Raw genomic sequence first — 20,132 nt, forward strand, 5'->3', positions numbered from 1 at the left:
ACATCTTCTTGTGCCAAGCCCTGCACTGTGGTAGCTGCCAGGGCTCCAGTGTCAGAGTTCCTGCTCTAGAAGACATGAAACCACACAAGAAACCACAGAACACGTCTGCAGTCCCAGGATTAGGCAAGGAGAGGGGGACAGGCTTCTGTGTGGCCTACTCCTCAACTTAAGAGAAATCTGCCAGGCACCTGTGGCTCATGCCTGTAATCCTAGTTACTCAGGAGGCTGCGATCTGAGGATCTCACTTCAAAGCCAACCTGGGCAGTCAAGTCCACAAGATTCTTATCATCAATGAACCACCAGAAAACTGGAAGTGGTGCTGTGGCTCAAGCGGTACAGTGCTGTAGAGTGCTTGCCTTGAGCTGAAGACCTCGGGAATATGCCCAGGCCCAAAGTTCAAGCCCCACAACCAACAACAAAAAATCCAAGGCTGGTATAAATACCCCAAGCTCTTTTATATACATTTGTTCTTTTGCCAGAACTCAGGGCCTGGCCACTGCCCCTGAGCTTCTTTTACTCAAGGCTAGCACTCTACCACTTAAGCCACAGCATCACTTCTAGCTTTTTCTATTTATGTGGTACAGAGGAATGGAACCCAAGGCTTTCATGTATGGTAGGTAAGCAGTACCACTGAGCCATATTCTCAGCCCTACTTGATTAATTTTTACAGTTGACTTCTGAGTTAGCATCTATGTGGCTTAAGCTAGACTGGAACTCTGCAATCTCGCCTGAGTGGGTAGGATTACATGCAGAAGTCACTGTACCCATCCTAAATGTGTGTGGGGGGGGGGGAGGGGTTGACTGGGGCTTGAACTCAAACCCTGGGCACTGTTCCTTAGCTTTTTCACTCAGGAATAACACTCTGCCAGACTTTTCCGCTCAGCCTAGATTTGAACCTTGATCCTCAGATCTCAGCTTCCTGATTAGCTAGGATTACAGTTGTGAACACGCGGTGCCCAGATTGTAATATTTTAAACAATTTTTCAGGGGCGGGGAAGGTGGCTCAGTGGTAGAGCGCTTGCCTTGCATGCCTGAGGCCCTGGGTTCTATTTCTCAGCACCACATAAGCAAAAAGAAAAAAGCTGGAAGCGGTGCTGTGGTAGAGTGTTAGCCTTGAGCTGAAGAGCTGAGGGATGGTGCCCAGGCCCAGAGTTCAGGCCCCACGACCGGACCCAATAAAACAAAAACAAAAAAAATAAAACAATTTTTTAAAAAGTAGATCACACATTTCTGGTGCGACTCCGAACTTCACAGTTCTGAAAACCACTTCTAATTGCAGAATCTGTATTAAGTGCCTTATGGGCCAACTGAAGGAATGAGGCCCCTATCTGATGTGTGAGTGTGTGTGTGTGTGTGTAGCTGTGCATGTGCTGAGCACCACAGCCGTCCCTGTTACTCACAGTGATGACGGTATGACCAGCATGCGTAAAGACCACTCCCCAACACCCCTTTTGTGACGTCATGTTTCCTCTTCCTCTGTTGTTGCTTATTAACTGGAGAGCTTTACCCTAGATGGCACCAAGATTCCAGAAAATTCGTGGAGAATCCCAAATGGAAAGCAATTTAAAACTAAGCCACAACTTCCTTTGGAAAGGATTCATTTTAAGAACTAGGGTTTTCTTACTTGCTACAGCTTCCTCTTACCTTCCTATGAATAATTTGAATTTTTTTTTGTTAGTCGTGGGGCTTGAACTCCGGGCTTGGATGCTGTCCCTTAGCTCTTCAGCTCAAGGCAAGTGCTCTACCACTTGAACCACAGCACCACTTCCAGTTTTTTGAATGGTTTATTGGAGATAAGAGTCTCACAGACTTTCCTGCCTGGGTTGGCTTTGAACTGCAATCCTCAGATCTCAGCCTCCTGAGTAGCTAGGATTACAGGTGGAAGCCACTGGCACCCTGCTTGAATTTTTTTTTAGCATATGTGGCCGAGCAGAGCAGATCCTAGATATAGCCTGATGAGGGAGAGAAGTTGGCCTGGTATAAATGTGACACAGATAAAGCCACAAAATAAAATGTACACACAGGCTCTATTATTAAATGCTGTCTATACACATTATTTTTACTTTTTCAGGAAATATCCCTTTCTATAGAACGATTCTACTTCTTGCTCTGTCTTCTCTGTCAAATGACATTTATGTAACCAGGAGGTAGTCTTGATTACAATGTAACAGTGACTTCGATAATTAGTTAACGCTTTTCTATGGCTTGGGTGATTCCAGATCAGAAGCAGAAACTACTGTTCTAATAAGTTTACGATCAAGAAGTCTTTTCTTTTTTTTGGGGTCCGGTCATGGGGCCTGAACTCTGGGGCTGGGCACTGTCCCTCAGCGCTTCAGCTCAAGGCTAGCACTTGAGTTATAGCACCACTTCCAGCTTTTTCTTTTTGCTTATATGGTGCTGAGGAATTGAACCCAGGGCTTCAGGCATGCAAGGCAAGCACTCTACCACTGAGCCACCTTCCCAGCTCTATCAGCCAGTTTTCTGGTAGTTAATTGGAGATGAGTCTCACGGACTTTGCTGCCTCGGCTGGCTTCAAAGTGGGATCTTCCCGTTTCAGCCTCCTGATTACAGGGGTGAACCACTGGCACCCGATAGCCAGTCTGAATGTATAGAAAAAGACTGCTTGATTTGAATCCTGAGCTCTGCAAAGGGTTAGTTGACTGTGCATAGAAAGCCAGTGTTTTCAGGATAAATGGCTACTATTTCCCCAAGCATTTTTAAAGGCTCATTTTTCTATCTTCTAGGGGCAGGCTACTTTTCACATAATCAGGTGGTAATTGTATTCAGACTTTCCTAAAGGTATTTCCTAAGGGCCTTATGTCAGTGTTATAAGATCAAGTGGGTAAAAGTTCCGTGAGCTCCACATGTGGGAGTGGAGAACTGCAGAAGACTGATGTGGAAACAGCAGCATTGGCCAGTGCACAGATACTCTCTCCAGTCATGAAACACAATTAGCACCTATAGGCGGCTTCCACTGAAAGCCAACAGCCACCTCCATCAGTTAACTTGTTTCATCCAAGACAGGCCAGGTAGGAAGAAGGTGGAACATTTTTCTCCTCTCCAAACTCCTGGTGTTACATCTTCAATAGTTACAGGGCTTGCTTGTATTTTAGGCCCTGAGATCTGAAGATGTATCTTCTGAAGGAGGCAGACATCCTCTTCTGGGCCGAGAGATACAAGGCGCACATTCCAGCATGGCCCTGGGCAGCGAGCCATGGTCAGAGGTGGCTTCCGGTCTGGTCACAAGACTTCCTTTTGCTGAAATTCTCTACTTGTTCCCCTCTCCAAACTTTCATCCTCATTGGAGTAATTGCCTGAATCTTCACTACTTTGGGAATTGTATGTTTTATGATCATCAGGTTCACTCATTGTTTTTTCTACCATCACAATGATTCCTGCATCTTCAATGATGGAACATCTTTCAACTTGTTCCTCTGATGTAGAAAATAGAAGATTCTTTGATGGTGGTTCAGAGTGATACTAATTTTTAAAAAGGAAAGGAACAGGGGACAGATTATTTAAAAGTAATGATAATCAGTCATCTAGTTCTAATAGTTTATTCTGTCCATCATTTGTAAGGCCTATCTTTTGGCATGCATATTAAAAAAGAACTCTGCTAAGAACATGCCCATTGCAATGTAAGGGTCAGAATACAGTCCAAAGGTAGGCGCCAGTGGCTCACACCTGTCATTTTAGCTACTTAGGAGACTGAAAGCTAAAGATCGAGGTTCAAATCCAGGTAGGACAGGGAAGTCCCTGAGGCTCTTATCTCTTATCAAAAAGTTGTGACTCACCGGGCACCGGTGGCTCATGCCTGTAATCCTAGCTACTCAGGAGGCTGAGATCTAAGGATCTCCGTTCAAAGCCAACCCGGGCAGGAAAGTCCGTGAGACTCCTATCTCCAATAAACCACTAGAAAATCGGTAGGGGCGCTGTGGCTCAAGTGGTAGAGCACTTGCCTTGAGCTGAAGAGCTGAGGGACAGCACCCCAGCCTAGAGTTCAAGCCCCCATGACCGATCAAAAAAAAAAAGTTGTAACTCAAGTGGTAGAGTGCTAACCTTGAGTGAACAATCTAAGGGACAGCACCCAGACCCTGAGTTCAAGCCCTAGTTACTGGCATGCATACACAGAGGAATAGAATGAAGTCCCAGAAAGTTCACACATCTTCAGGCCTTTTTGGTGAATCTTACAGAGCCCTAAAAAAGGAACACTGATGCCAAGTAGGGTCACAACAACTTGGGAGAGGCTATAACAGGAGGGGGCTGGGTGGGATCATGGACAATTTATTTTCAAATAATACAATAAGTTACATCTGATTCACAGATACCCAGAAGCCCCAATGAGAAATCAGTGTTGCTCTGTTCTATGAGCTGCTGCAACTGGCTGGTTGTGTCTATCACTGGGGATATTGGAGTACATAGGAATGGTATTTATCAGAACATATGGTTCATATTTACTGAGTGTTCTGAGTGCTAGGGTTCTTTTGGTTGACCTCCTTTGGTGCTGGGCTCTGTGGGGTAGCTGGGGAGGCTTCATTCACAGGCTAGGGGACCTACCCATCCATCCTTATTGACTTGCTCAGCTGCACACTGCTGGCAAGTGAGGATACAGATCATCAGTAACTCCCCTTGGCTCTCGCCAACTCTAATGCCTGAGCTCCTGACTCTGCTGCCTGTCCTGAGACGGAGCTAAGCCCTGTCCTGCGTGAACAAGGACTTCAGACACCATTTAACGTTCCTCACGCTAAATGCTTTCATGCTAACTTCACACAGTGCGAGGACAACACTGCCAGAAAACTCAACCTTTCCTGGGCCTCCATCCAGTCAGGTCCTTCCTGAACTCATGGAGTGAGTTCAGTCTATGATCTATTGTGAAGAAAAACAAAGACACCCCCCCCCAAAAAAAAACAACTACAAAAAACAACTAACTGTGTCCTTCCTGGTAGTAAGGGTTAAATTCGGGGCATGAGGTCACACCCCCAGTGTCTGCTGTAAATGATAAAGACTAAATGATAAAGTGCGTTGTGTGCTGGTGGCCCACGCCTGTAATCCTACCTACTCAGGAGGCTGAGATCTGAGGGTTGCTGTTCAAGGGCAGCATGGGCTGGAAAGTCATAAGACTCATCTCCAATTAACGAGCAGAAAATGAGAAGTGGAAGAAGACAGAAAGACAGGGGAATTTCTCCGTACCACATAAACAAAGTGGTAGAGCACTAGCCTTGAGCAAATAGGCTCAGAGACAGCACCCAGGTCCTGAGTTCAAGGCCCATAACTGACAAAAGAAAAAAAAGGTAAAGTACATGCCACAATAGCCAAACTGCCAGAAAAATAGGAAACAGGAAAGGCCTCATCATTATGCACTGTTATTAGATTAAATGACTGTCTCTAAAGCTAATCTAAAAAACATCCCTGCAGTCTGTCAAGCTGTAGTATTTGCTGGGTATCAGAAAGATATATAAGTGCTATTGAAATCCAATTATTTGCTGTTCATTTCTCAGCTACTGACAAAGAAAGGTAACATACCTCATTAATAATGGAAGGAGGTTTAGGTGAAGGGAAGAATATGTAACTCACGAGTCTTTTCAATAGATAAATCAGGAAAAGAACAAACATCACGATGAAAATTCCACCTACAATCCAGGCTGTGGAAGAATTTCCTAAAAAACAACAAATGATGTTAAGCTTCCATTCATGGATTGGCACACAAATGCAGTAATAGGAAACTTGGCCATATGCTCCACTAAAAATATTTCTGGCAAGTTGGTTGTTGGCCTATAATCTAGACATGCAGGAGGCTGAGGATCATGGCTTGAAGGCAGCTGGGACAGGAAAGTCCCCGTGAGACTTCACAGAGATTACATCTGCACACAAAGTGCTCTAGAGAACTGAACTATGAAACCCCGAGGGCAGAGTACTGCGCTGCCATGTAGGCCCACCTGGGAGCATTCTCCCGGAGCTGCACAACAAGGAACTAGCCCAATTTAAAACTACCCTGTGGCTGGGCACTGGTAGCCCATGCCTGGATTCCTAGCTACTCAGGAGGCCAAAATCTGAGGATCGTTTTTCAAAGCCAGCCCGGACAGGAAAGTCTGTGAGACTCTCATCTCCAATAAACTACCAGAAAACTGGAAGTGGTACTGTGGATCAAGTGGTAGAGCGCTAGCCTTGAGCTGAAGAGCTGAGGGACAGTGCCCAGATCCAGAGTTCAAGCCCCATGACCAACCCAAAACAAACAAAACAAAACAAAACAAAAACTACCCTGTGATCAAACCTCTACCAGTCAGCTCTAGAAAGTGTAAAATCCAGAAAGGAGAATTTCTCAGTACCACATAAACAAAAAGCTGGAAGAGGCACTGTGGCTCAAGTGGTGGAGTGCTAGCCTTGAGCAAAAAAAAGGCCTGGCAGAAAAAAAAAAAAAGCTCAAACATCCAGAAAGACACGAGACCACTAGTGCATGAAAAGTTCACAATTACTTGATTAGACATAATTATTGAGTATTATAAATTTTTTTTGGTCGGTTGTGGGGCCTGACTCTGGGCCTGGGCGCTGTCCTTCAACTCTTCTGCGCAAGGCTAATGCTCTACCACTTGAGCCACAGCGCCACTTTTTTCCCCCCTGCTTATGTGGTGCTGATGAATCGAACCCAGGGCCTCATGCATGCAAGGCAAGCACTCTACCACTGAGCCATCTTCCCAGCCCCAAGTTTTATAAATTTTTAAAAATAATTTAAAAATACTCTAATAGTCCTATTAGGTGCCAAAGAGCAATAGTTAAAAAAATCAGTCATGTGGGTAACAGATGAAATATAAATATATGGGGCATACAGCTCAAAGGCAGAATGCTTGTTCAGCATGCACAGGGCCATGGGTTCAATTCCCACTGCAAAAAGACAAAATCAAACAAAAAGCAACAACAACAATAAAAAGCACTGAATTGAACTGAGCATCAAAACATTTTATAAAATCTGACAGGTGCTGATGACTCACTCATACCTGTAATCTAGCTACTCAGGAGGCTGAGATCTGAGGGCTATGGTTTGAAGCCAGCTTGAACAGGAAAGTCAGTGAAACTCCTTCTCTCCAATTAACCATCACAAAGCCAGATGTGGGGCTGTGGCTCAAGTAGTAGAGCACCAAACTTGAGAGCAAAAAAGCAAAGGGACAGGTACAGGTCCTGAGTTCAAGCCCAGTACCAGCACAAAATAAAAATAAAATGAATAGATAAAACTGAAGGGCTTCATGTAATTCATGATGAAAACATAGTTTTCATGCACGATTTGTCTTAGGTTTAGTTATGCATTCTAAAGCACAGTGGAGGGCTGGGAAGGTGGCTCAGTGGTAGAGCGCTTGCCTTGCATGCATGAGGTATTAGCACCACATAAGCAAAAAAGAAAAAAAAAACGGAAGTGGCGCTGTGGCTCAAGTGGAAGAGCGCTCGCCTTGAGCTGAAGAGCTGAGAGACAGCGTCCAGGCCCTGCGACCAGACCAAAAAAACCCAAAAAACCCAAAAAACCAAAAAAAACAAAAGCACAGTGGGAGCCCTCACCTGCCTTCGTTTTCTTACACACCACATGGCTGTAGGCGCTCTTCTCCTGCCACGGAGGCTCCAGGTACACCCTGGCCCTCACGCAGTAGACAGTCAGCGGGTTCAGGCCGCCAATGGTAACTTCAGGACTTTCTTGCATCATCTTTTTCTACAAAATAATCAGGTCATTGACAATTTCACCTCCTCATGAAATCTATTTCCCGAATTCTTTTATGTTCAATATAAGATTGGCCACTGTCAAACATTAGTTGGTATGTGTTTGGGATCTATATAATCTAATCAGAAAGCTAAAAATGCTGTTGCCTCCCCCTCCCCAAAATGCATGATATATCCCTAAGACAACAACTTTATAAGAACATACTGTTGGTTTAATTAATGTTATGCTGCTTCAGATTAACCACAAGATGGTTTTAGCTGCACAATGCCTGTGTTAGAAGTATTACAGCTGCAAGAGGAGGGATGACATTGTTCAAAAAGAAATGAACTCTTTACTTGATTTATATAACTGTAACACCTATGTATATAACCATTTTTGGGGGGGGGGGCTGGCCTTGAGGCTTGAACTTAGGGCCTGGGAACTGTCCCTGAGCTATTTTGCTCAAGGCTAGTACTCTACCACCTTGAGCTACAGTGTCACTTCTAGTTTTCTGGTAGTTAATTGGAGACAAGAGTCTCCGAGACTTTTCTGCCCCGAATGGCTTTGAACCACAATCCTCAGATCTCGGCCTCCTGGGTAGCTAGGATTACAAGTGTAAACCATATGTGCTCAGATTGTATATCACCCTTATAATAACAATTTAAAAATTTTTAAAGAAGTATTACACCTGCATGACCTTGTACAAATTCTTCCATTTCTTGGTGCCTTATTTCTGAATCTTTCAAATGAGGACAAGTGCTATTCCTCTGTGTATTTGTCAGCTATGATCACAATAACATTATGTAACAAAACCACTGCAACATTCAGTGGCTTAAAACAATTATTTAGACTGGCCAGAGAAGCTCCCATTGAGGCCTGCTCCCCCATCTTCTTTGGACCAGAGACCATGTGACAAATGCTTTCATCTAGACAAATAGGAGATGCATGAGAGCCAAGCTAGGCCATGCATATCTAATGCCTGTGCTCATAACATATCCACCAAGACTCCGTGGGGATGAATACTCCATCCCAGTATCTGCTGAACAATTTCACTGAATTGTTCAACTGTTTGATAGCTTTGCACGAGATTTGAAATGGAAGTGTTATGTACCTAAATAACAGAACTCCAAATAGCAAAACGAGACTATATAGTGCTTTTACCTCAGTATTTGAAGTATTTTCCCAAAAAATAATTTCATACATCTTTGTGAAGACATCAAAATTTTCTGGAAAACTGATATAGAGAACAAGCGAGTCCTTGTTGGATTTCACAGTAACGTTGGGAGGAGGGAGGGGGACTGGAAAGAAAATGTGAAGACAAAATACACAATTACACAAACTGCTCCATTAGATGTCTTAAAACAATTTGGAGAAGTTACACTAAGTTGGAGAATGAGAATTCAAATGAAAACTGGCTTACTGCATGTTTTAGAATCAATTTTCTTCTCTTCAGACCAAAAAGACGTGTTATTTCCATCAGTGGCTCTGATCCGGATGAAGTAACTGCCTCCTGAAAAGTTATTTTTAGAAAGGACACAGAGTGTGTCTTGGGTGTTTTCACAGCCAGGTACTGGGTTCCAGTCTTCTGAGTAGTTCTCAAGAAGCCTTTTTGACAAAGCACTTTTAAGACAAAAGGGGAAAAAAAGTGTTTTTAAACTTAAACACATTAACTGAGTAAATATGTACTCAGTGTTTATAACATGCCAAACACTGGGGCTGAGGCTAAAGACCAGTTCCCAGTGCTCAGGACACTGCAAATACATGGGGGGAAAAACACATGTGTCCCACCAGATGCTGGTGGCTCACGCCTGTAATCCCAGTTTCTTAGGAGGCTGAGATCTGAGGATTGAGGTTCAAAGCCAGCCCAGGCAGGAAAGTCTGTGAGACTATGATCTTCAATTAGCCACCAGAAAACCAGAAGTGGTGCTATGTCTCAAGTGGTAGAGTGCTAGCCTTCAGCTGAACAGCTCAGGGACAGCGCCCAGGCTTGGAGTTCAAGCCCCGTGATGGACAAAAAAAAAACAAAAACCCAAACATATGTGTCCCACACAAAAGAAAAAAAGATTGCACCAGAGCCAAGCAACACGATGCTGGAGGTGGCCCGCAGCAGTGTTCAGGGCAGATATGACCCCTCAGGACTGTAGTGATTGGTTTTTAAAACAGTCATGACTAAAAATCGAACTCAAGCTCATGTTCACACCTGTAATCCTAGCTATTTAGGAGGCTGAGATCTGAGGACCATAGTTTGCAGCTAGTCTGGGCAGACAAATTTGAGACTCAGCTCCTACTAACCACCAAAATGCTGCTAGCAGATGTGTGCTTCAGTGTGGTATAGTGCTAGTCAACCATAAAGAATTAAATTTGCAGGAAACTGATGGAACTTGAGATTTATGCTGCATGGAGTCAGCTAGACTCAGAGAGGAAGACCTGTGTGTTCTCTCTCAAGTGGGGTGGCTGAAAACAAAAAAAGTTAGCCCTAAAGGACTAAGTATTTTAGAGAAATCTGTTGAAAGCTAAGGAATTTATTTCAAAAGATCTGCTTTTTAGGAATAGCTTTGACCACAGGTTCCTTAGGGATGAAGTGCGATTCATTTAAGGAGGAAGTTGAGTGGAAACTTGGTATATCTTCTGAGAGGCAGGGGCAGCTACCTTTTTATTTAAAAATTTCATTTGCAGACAAAGGGTACATGGTCTCCCTGATAAGTGGATGTTAAATCCAAAATGTTAGGTGATATGACAAAATTAACAGGACTTAAGAAACAAAGACCTTCCATTCATCTGGTCGAACCACTACTAAATAATCCCATGCTGCTGATCACATGTATGGTGTACATGTGTACACCGTTATATGTTATAGACCGTGATAGACAATTTGCTCCAGGAAAGTTAGAATGAGCTTGTGACTTTAAATGAGCATCATTATTCCACAATACTGAGAAATTTGGGAAATTATGTAATCACTTAATCACAATTAAAAAAAAACCCATCAGAAAACTAAAAGTGGCACTATGGATCAAGTGGTAGAGCATGAGCGTTGAGCTGAATTGTTCAGGGACAGCTCCCAGGCCTAGAACTCAAGCCCCACTACTGATAAAAAACAAAAAAACAAAAAAAAACCCCAAAAAACAAAGATCTTTCATGCAAGTGTTTCTAACATATTTATAAGATTATGTCTTTGTTGCCTTGTATGTCCCGCCCCCATGGTATAACCCCTGCTTTCACTGTATATGATGTTGGTATATGTGGAGGGGAAGGGAAAAAACAAATTGTTAAAACAGGGATACAGAAGGACCCATTGCAACAATGAGATATACAAGTCATTATGTCGAAAAACGAACTTTATAACTTTGGTGGGGGGACAAGGGCGGGGAGGACAATAAAAAATATTGATAGCTTGTCTAATTTCACTACCGAGAAATGATGCCCTGGCTAGCAGGGTTGACACAGGTTGACACAGGCTTTAAATTTTAGGAAATTATTTTTCTTGGAGAGAATGATGAGGTGGTAGTAGTGGTGGTGAATTGGATTGAAATACATATATGCATGCATGAAAACTGAATAGTGAAATCCCTTAAAATTGTAAAGCACAAAGGCATTAAAGGGGTGTAAGAAAGAGTCCTAGGAGGAGTGATAAAATAAAAGGAAATGATCTTTAATGGTCCACAGGGGTTTTGTTGTGATAACTATGAGCACACATAATGTACTTCAGCCAAATCTGTCCATATGCTACTCTTCCTTAACCATCTCTTCACTGTCTCCCTAAAATTTGCATTATTATTATAATTTGTGTGTGTGTGAGTGAGAGTGAGAGAGAGAGAGAGAGAGAGAGAGTGTGCTTGGGCTTGTATCAGGGCTTGAAGTTAAGGTCTCTCATTTGGCTTTTTTGCTCAAGGATAAAGCCATACTTCACTTCTGGTTTTCTGCTGGTTAGTCTGAGATAAGAGTCTCACAGATTTTTTTCTGCCAGGCTGGCTTTGGACCTCAATCTTCAGATCACAGCCTCCTGAATAGCGGGGATTACAGGCATGAGCCACCAATGCCAATCAACTATTAATATTTTCAATCATTAGAAACTTGAAGAGTTACTGAACAAAGGACTTGGGGTGTGGCTGAAGAATTCCCTTACCTACCAACCTTGAGAGCCTGAGGTGAAACTCAGTACTGCAAAAATAAAAAGAACACACCTTGTTTCTAACAAATGAAGGAAATGAGGCCCACAGAGGTTCAACAGTGAGCCCCATGCCATCCCGCAAGTCACTGGCATAGCTGGGGCTTGAACGAAGTTTTCCTACTTTCCTGTCAGGCAATAATCCCGAGTGCACAGAGTTGCAAGTAGCTGAAGCAATAATGAAGTGAAATTAAAATGAACTGGGAGGAATTTAGGGCAAAACACTTACGAGAGCCACTGAACTTGGAAGGTGACGTCAGCATGTGGGTAATCCCACGTCACAACACAGCCCTCATTTTTACCACCAATAGTTATATTTTCTGGTGCAGGAAGTTTATTTTCCACTAGAAGCCAAAGAAAACATTAAATGGTTGCATTTTTAAATAAGTGAGAAAAAACTTTCTATATTGTTTGCTTTTAAGAATTAAAACATAGTAAGTTTATAATTAAAATAATAAATCATAGCTCCTACCCTTGACTTTAATTATTGGTAACATATTAATGACTTAATATATCAGGATGTATACCTTTCTTTTTCTTTTTTTTGGACTGGAACTCAGGGCCTGGGGAGTAACCCTTAGCTTTTTAGCTCAAGACTAGTGCTCTACCTCCTGAGTTATAGCACCACTTCTGCCTTTGTGTGTGTGTGTGTGTGTGTGTGTGTGTGTGTAACTGGAGATAAAGAGTCTCACAGACTTTTCTGGCTTCAAACCATGATCCTCAGATCTCAGCCTCCTGAGTAACTAGGATGACAGACATGAGCCACTGGTGCTCAGCTCTATTATAATTGTCTATTTACCATCTCTTTCACCATCATAAAACCTCATCATGTCAACTTGGCTACAGGAATGAGTACGCTGCCAGTCTACAATTAGTGAATGGCTGTCAGCCATCCGCCTACCTGTGGTGTTTACGCAATACTCAGGGCTGGAGGTTCCAAATTTGATGGGCACAAGTAAATCTGCTGTAACTTTTAAACAATAGGAAGTCTCCGGTAACAGCTGAAAAAATTTATGTCTGCGATATAAAGTTTTAGTTCTTTTCTAAAATAGAAAAGAAAAGAAGTCTAAGTAGGCACAAAATCCAACTTGAGAACAAGTTTCTCTCATGTTTCTTTCCTATGGAAGGAAACAAAAAGAAGCTGACCTCATTCCCTGAGGACGTTTCCCTCAGAACTATGTAGTATATGAAGGCTAACTCATCCATATTCCACCACATGTTGCTGTCTTTTCTTCCAGGACGAGTGATTTGGATGATTATTGCCTTATCTTCAGCTTCTACATGAACTCGGGGAGCACCAACGTGAGCTGCAGAAATCAAAGGAATGACCATGTAACTTCACTAACACCTTCCTAAAATAGGCACTCAATAAATAACCAGAGCAATGCAAATACATGAGGCAGTCTCTCGTGAACCTTCCACTCCACGGATCTCTATGACAAACACCTCAGAAATGCATACATGTGGCCACGGAGGCCATGAAGCAAAGTAAGTAATACAAAATAATGACGAGTGGAAGTCGAGGAAGGCTTTCCTGAGAGAGGCTATGGAGCCGAGGCCTGAATAGCCATCCATCCATTCATCTGCAGTCCTGAATGTGTGGTGACAGTGAGGACAGACTGAACAGAGGGGAAAATAGAAATACAAAAAGGTACACACACGGGGTACAGATCATTGTTTTTTGTTTTGATTTTTGGCACAGGGTGGTGTGTCTCAGTTTTTGATCTCAGGTTCCTTTTGTTTTGTTTTTTGTTTTTTTGGGGGGGTCCTGTCATGGGGCTTGAACTCTGGGCCTGGGCGCTGTCCCTCAGCTCTTTTTTTTTTTTTCTGGTTATGTGGTGCTAAGGAATCGAACTCAGGGCCTCATGCACGCAAGGCAAACGCTCTACCACTGAGCCACCTTCCCAGCCTGTCCCTCAGCTCTTCAGCTCAAGGCTAGTACTCTACCACTTGAGCCACAGTGCCACTTCCGGCTTTTTTCTTTTTGCTTATGTGGTGCTGAGGAATCGAACCCAGGGCCTCTGGCATGCAAGGCAAGCGCTCTACCACTGAGCCACCTTCCCAGCCCTCAGGTTCCTTTTATACTGGTTTTCTTTTAACTTTCTGTGCTGATAACGCAGGTCAACTCAGAATGCAGGCCCTGGAGATTCTCCCTCAGCTTGTACCTTCAAGGTTGATGCTCTACTAATTGAACCACACCTCCACTTCTGGCTTTTGGTTGGCTAATTGGAGGTAACAGGCTCATGTACTTTTCTGCCTGGGCTGGCCTTGAACCATAATTCTTTTGACTAGCTAAGATTACTGTGTGGCTGGTGTCCATGTTAAAATCTCTGGCTTCTAGCTTCTTCTCGTGTGTGTGTTCATTTGACTGTCAAATGACAAGAAACAGCCTTTTTCGGAAAAATCCACGTATATAAGAGAAAGTGATAATGAACAAGGCAATTCAATGTCAGAATTTGTTGCAGAAACATCTGTGTCTTTCTGGCCTCCTGGAACGGAACCACACTTTGAGACCCACTAGTGGAGCCAAAGCAGAAGAGCTGCACGTCCTGAAATGAGTGGGCTAAGAAGCAAGGCTGTGCTGCAATATTCACCAAAGACCATGAAGCGATTCAGCTACCTACACTTTCTTACCTTTCATAAATGGTACAAATGGGTCAACCTCATGCCATGATGAAGTGCTGTTTCCTCTTTCCGCTCTTATACGCAGTCTTAGGTTTTCATAAACATCGATCTGGAGTGCAGAAAAGTCACACTCGGTACCCATGATATGCTGACAGCCAGGCAACTTTATCCAGTTATTCACCATGGGTCTTTAGGAAGTGAAGAGCAGGATGAGCAAACGTGTCAGCAACACACAGGTCCAAGTCCCTTACTGTCCACCAGAGCACGCGTCCCATTCACATTTTAGTGTACAGCCTTCCGCATACACCCACCTAGTAACCGCTTATAAAATGCTAATTGAGACATACTGTTAAGTCTTCATATAGTCCTCTCTGATTTACTATTTCAAGGAAACAGACAAATGATCTGTTGAGCAAAAGTCAATTCTGTGCTGGCTTTGTTAATGGAGTCGTGTGACTGCTTGGCAGGACTTCTGGGTTTCTGGATCTTACCTTCCTCACTGAAAAAGAAATGGAACTGTGTCCTTTCTGACCTGCTCCTCTGAACAGATGATCTGTCAGCATCAGTGTGGTGTCAGTGGCCCCTGCCATATCCTAAACCAAAGCACTCCCTAATTCACCGTCTCCTTAATTCTGCCTATTGCACCACTGGAAACAATAATTTCCAGATGTTAATCCAAACGAATAAATTATTCCATTGAACTGGCTAAACAAAATAACTTTAGATTGGTAGAGCACTTGCCTAAACTCAGGACGTGTGTTCAATCACCAGTACTGAAATGGGGGTAAAATGCTCAGGTGACCAAGGACAGATTTTTCTTTCTACAAAGGGAGCCTGGATGGCCATGATGTTACACACTGGTAATCAATGAGGAAAATGAGACAGGAGGATCATGAGTTCGAGACCAGCCTACGCTGCAACTTTTTAGGTGCTGGTGGCTAATGCCTGTAATCCTAATTACTCAGGAGGCTGAGATCTGAGGATCACCATTCAAAGCCCATCCAGGCAGGAAATGTCCCAGATTTCCAATTAGCCATCAAAAGCCAGAAGTGAAACTGTAGTTCAAGTGATAGAGTGTTAGTCATGAACAAAAAGACAGTGCCCAGACTCTGTCTAGTTCAAGCCCTAGGACCAGCACAAATAAGACAACTCAATTTCAATAGCTTTCACTGGTCTATCTTTTTTTTCTTCTTTGGTCGGTCATGGGGCTTGAACTTAGGGCCTGGGCACTGTCTCTCAACTCTTCAGCTCAAATCAAGTGCTTTACCATTTAAGCCACAGTGCTACTTCTGGTTTTCTGGTGGTTCATTGGAGATAAGAGTCTCATGGACTTTCCTGCCCAGGATTGGTTTTGAACCACAATCCTCAGATCTCAGCCTCCTGAGTAGGTAGGATTACAGGTGTGAGCCACCAGCACCCGGCTCACTGGTCTATTTTAATATAAGCATAAGACATTGCCAGTCATATCTCCAAATCTCTAGCAGTTTATAAACTCAGTAAGTATTTAAAGAAATGAAGTTAAAAGTACTATGTAGACATAAAATTTCCAGTAAATGGGAAAACAAATGTTTCCCAAGTCCGAAAACAAATCATGATGCTGGAATTATAAAAGCCTCCCTACAGTATCTGGTAAGTCAGTAAATAGAGTCACTTACGTTTGATAATCTGCTGAAAATGTTACATTCTCAGCAGACTGGTGGCTGCTGTTCCATCTTAGGGTAAAGTCATCGTCTATGATGTAGACCTCCACATTCTCAGGAGGGTCCAGACTGATCCCATCTACAAGGGCAACAAAAAACAAAATTATTTTTAGAGATGCTGTACCATTATTCCTTAGCCAGGCCATTGGTGGCTCACGCCTATAATCCTAGCTACTCAGGAAAATGAGATCTGAGAATCCCAATTCAAAGTTAATTGGGGAAGAAAAATTGAGGTTCCACTTCCAAATTGCCTGCAAAATGCAAGGCTTGCCTGTAATCCTAGCTACTCAGGAGGCAGAGATCTGAGTATCACGGTTCAAAGTCAGCCTGGGCAGGAAAGTCCGTGAGACTCTTATCTCCAATAAACCACTCGAAAACCGGAAGTAGTGCTATGGCTCAAGTGCTAGAGCTCTCGCCTTGAGCTGAAGAGTGCAGGGGCAGTGCCCAAGTCCAGAGTTCAAGCCTCACTTCCAACAACAACAAAAAAATAATGCAAGGGGGCCAGCAACATGGCTCAAGTGGTAAAGCATCAGATGTGAGCAAGGAAGCCAAAAGTCCCGGTACTAGCACAAGAAAACCCCTCATATCAGTTATTTGAGTAAATGCATTTGAAAACAGCCAAGTGTACTGGGATGCAGGAGTTACATTCAAGACTCTTCCACGTGAGTGACTGAAACTACAGACAGAATGGGACCCTGTTTCCTCCAGTGCTTACAGGGCATGCTACATACATACATACATACATACACATACATTTAATTACAACATTCTAAATGATGCACAATTTGAATCTTTTTTTTTTTTTTTGAGTACGGTCGTGGGGCCTGAACTCTGGGCCTGGGCACTGTCCCTCAGCTCTTCAGCTCAAGGCTAGCACTCTACCACTTGAGCTACTTCCAGCTTTTTTCTTTTGTATGTGGTGCTGAGGAATCGAACCCAGGGCCTCAGGCATGCAAGGCATGCAAAGCAAGCGCTCTACCACTGAGCCACCTTCCCAGCCCCACAATTGGAATCTTATGAGTTATTTCTAGAATCTTCCAATCAATATTTTCAGGCCACAGTTTACCATACATAGCTAAATTGGTAGAAAGCTAAACAGTGGGTATGGTGTGTCTGCTGTGTTCACAAAAGCTAGACAAACCCAGTGACCCATCTCAAAGGAGAATCCAGTCTTTGACTCAACTCTGCTTTGTCCCTTCCTCATCTGTTCTCTTCTGAGTTATTCTTTTCATCAGTTTATCTTAAATTTCCAGGACCTTACGTTTGATAACCATCCTGTGCTAGAAATCCAGGCTCCTAGGTCTGAAGCGTCCTGTGGTCGGAACTTCAAGGGCCTCTAAGAAATGGGCAGTTACCCTGGCTCTTGGCTTGAAGGACAACCACAGTCTCTGAACTGCTGTATTAAACCTTTTATTAAGATAGAATGTCTGTCTCTTCTGTCCTTTATGGTACGACATTAAGTATTTCTGTAGAAACTCAACTGCAACACAACTCTCCAAGAAAGTACCAGACCCAGGCAACTGCTCCCTCCACAAAGTTCAGACTTCTTCACAAGCTTAAGGCTTAGGTGGCTGGAGATCAAGCCTGTTCAAGGTCCATGAGAAAAGGTACTCAGGAAAATAAGGTGAAAGAACAGACACCTAAGAATGCCAACTCAATCCAATGAGAATCTGAGAGAATACAGATTCTGTCCTTCACACCCTCTTACCTGGATGCTGATATAATGCCCCCACCAATGTATTTACTCAATGTTTACCGATGTGTGTGTATGTGCACGTGCGCTGGTACCAGGACCTGAGAATTCAGGGTCTCTAGCTCTCATTCAGCTTTTCTCTCATCTCATGGTAAGTTCTCTGCCACTTGAGTTACACCCCCAGTCTGGCATTTTCACTAATTGGTGATGGAGTCACAAAGATTTCCCTGCCTAGGCTGGCTTTGAATCTTGATCTTCAGATCTCAGCCTTTGAATTAGCTAGCCTATACAGGTGTGAGTCACCGTTGCCCAGCTTACAGATCAGCTTTTCAATTTATTTCTGGTTCTATAGTACTTCTAGCTTTTACTTCTGCTTCAGGACAATCATGTTATTTCCTTACAGAATGATTCACCCCAGAGATCTTTAAAGAACTTTCTTTATGAGGATGGTTTCCAGTTACCCAGAAGTGAATTTGCTGGATCATACGAGAATTGTGTTGTTTGAGGAACCATCATACTGTTTTGCACAGCATCTATGCCATTTATTCCTACCACTAACACACATGAGCTCCAACTACCCAGGCTGCACAACAATAGTAGCCATGCTAATGGGTGAGAAGTGTTACCTCACTGTGGTTCCAATTTGTACTTTACTAATGACTAGTGATGCTGTGCACATTTCTCATGTTTGCCCGCCAAATACAAGGTCCCCCAACTCCCAGTGCTATCCCTGACTCTGTGAAATGAACTCAGGGTCTGGCAGAAGTGACAGACACTGAGCTATCATCCCTGAAGAGAATACAGCTCTTTATCCCTTATCTGAACTCCATACAGATTCCACACAGTCAAAAGGCAGCAATTAGGTTAATGAATGATCTCTCATAGCATTTGTGGTGATCACAGTCCTTCCACGAGAAAATCCTAATTCAAGTGATTCTGAGCAGGAGACAGGAAATAGAAATCTGACCAGATGGGTACAGCCAGAGTTATCTCTGGAACGTTAGCTAGAGAAACCGGGAGTAAGGATATCTTGTAAACTGATGGATAAATGGATGATTTTTCCGGACCCCCTCTCTCCTCTCCCCCCCATCTCTCTTCTCCCCCCTCTCTCTTTTGCCAGTCCTCGGGCTTGAACTTGGGGCCTGGGTGCTGTCTCTGAGCTTCTTTTGCTCAAGGCTAGCACTCTACCACTTGAGCCACAGCACCTTCGGGCTTTTTCTGTTTATGTGGTATTGAGGAATTGAGTCCAGGACTTCATGCCTGCAAGGCAAGTACTCTACCATTACGCCACCTTCTCAACCCCTGGATGGGCTATTTAGCAAATGCAAGGCCCTGTGTTTGAATCCTAATATTGCCAAAAACAAAACCTAAACCCAACACACACACACAAAACAGCGACTGCTGGGCACACACTGGTGGCTCACACCTGTAATCCTAGCTACTCAGGAGGTTGAGATCTGAGGATCACGGTTCAAAGCCAGCCAGGGCTAGGAAAGTCCATGAGACTTTTTATCTCCAATTAACCACCAGAAAACGGGAAGTGGCGTCGTGGCTCAAGTGGTAGGGCTGAAGAGCTGAGGGTCAGCGGCCAGGCCCAGAGTTCAAGCCCCACGATCGACAACAACAACAACAACAAAAGACCCCAGCGACGGTCATATGGTTTGCTAAGAGCACCATAAATGCTCACTGTCTACAAATTATATTTTAGCAACTAGTTAAAAATTCCTTTCCTTAACGCACATCCTCCTGGAATGTCAAGTGAGAAAAGTGAAACACGTCTGAAATCTAAGGCAGATTTTTACTTAGCCAAAGACATTTCCATGGCTCCCACTGGAACGCCAACACCCACCCCCGACCCCCACGCAGGTACCACCCAGTTCCCGTGGCCAGCTGGAGGAGCAGCATCCCGCTTAGCACACGTGCACAGTCTCTGTCCGTGGAATCCGATTCGCCCCAGGCCCGCCGACCCCTGGGCTCCGGCTCTGGGCTGGGGCCGGGCGGGGGTCCACACCCGCATCCACCGCTAACAGCCGAAGTGGGAAGCTCGGCCGGCTCACCTGCCCGCGGCCTTCCCGGCCTCGCAGTTCCCTATCATTAATGTGTGTATTCATCCACGGCGGGGGTCCTGAGAGCCGACACGGCCCGTGTCCAAAGTGAGGAAACGCGTTTCAGGACCGGCCTCGTCCGTGTGCACACGCATCAGCCACGCAGCCCGACGGCCCAGTGTGCGGTGACCCGCCCCTGCCAGCTTCCCGCGTGCGGGAG

At 44.0% G+C, this 20,132-nt stretch overlaps 1 protein-coding gene across 1 annotated transcript; it reads right to left on the reverse strand.

Annotated features, from left to right (window-relative positions):
- Positions 1-2,532: 2,532 nt before the first annotated feature.
- Ifnar1 (interferon (alpha, beta and omega) receptor 1) lies at positions 2,533-17,448 on the reverse strand. Its single transcript, XM_013027434.1, has 11 exons — positions 17,436-17,448; positions 16,130-16,253; positions 14,484-14,662; positions 12,996-13,156; positions 12,751-12,892; positions 12,079-12,193; positions 9,102-9,301; positions 8,843-8,979; positions 7,546-7,693; positions 5,524-5,657; positions 2,533-3,480 (listed from the first exon to the last, which is right to left on the reverse strand). Exons 1-11 carry the CDS (start codon positions 17,446-17,448, stop codon positions 3,241-3,243), a joined length of 1,593 nt encoding a protein of 530 aa, XP_012882888.1. The 3' UTR covers positions 2,533-3,240.
- Between the last annotated feature and the right edge of the window lie 2,684 nt (positions 17,449-20,132).

This window comes from Dipodomys ordii, unplaced genomic scaffold, assembly GCF_000151885.1.
Source record: "Dipodomys ordii isolate 6190 unplaced genomic scaffold, Dord_2.0 Scaffold104, whole genome shotgun sequence".
Taxonomy (NCBI): domain Eukaryota; kingdom Metazoa; phylum Chordata; class Mammalia; order Rodentia; family Heteromyidae; genus Dipodomys; species Dipodomys ordii.

Excerpts from the sequence above, each read along its gene's own strand:
- Ifnar1 (XM_013027434.1), bottom strand. Across the intron at positions 14,663-16,129 it reads TTTTCAGCAGATTATCAAAC|ACCCATGGTGAATAACTGGA; the intron begins GTAAGTGACTCT and ends CACTTCCTAAAG. Across the intron at positions 13,157-14,483 it reads ATTTGTACCATTTATGAAAG|CTCACGTTGGTGCTCCCCGA; the intron begins GTAAGAAAGTGT and ends TGATTTCTGCAG.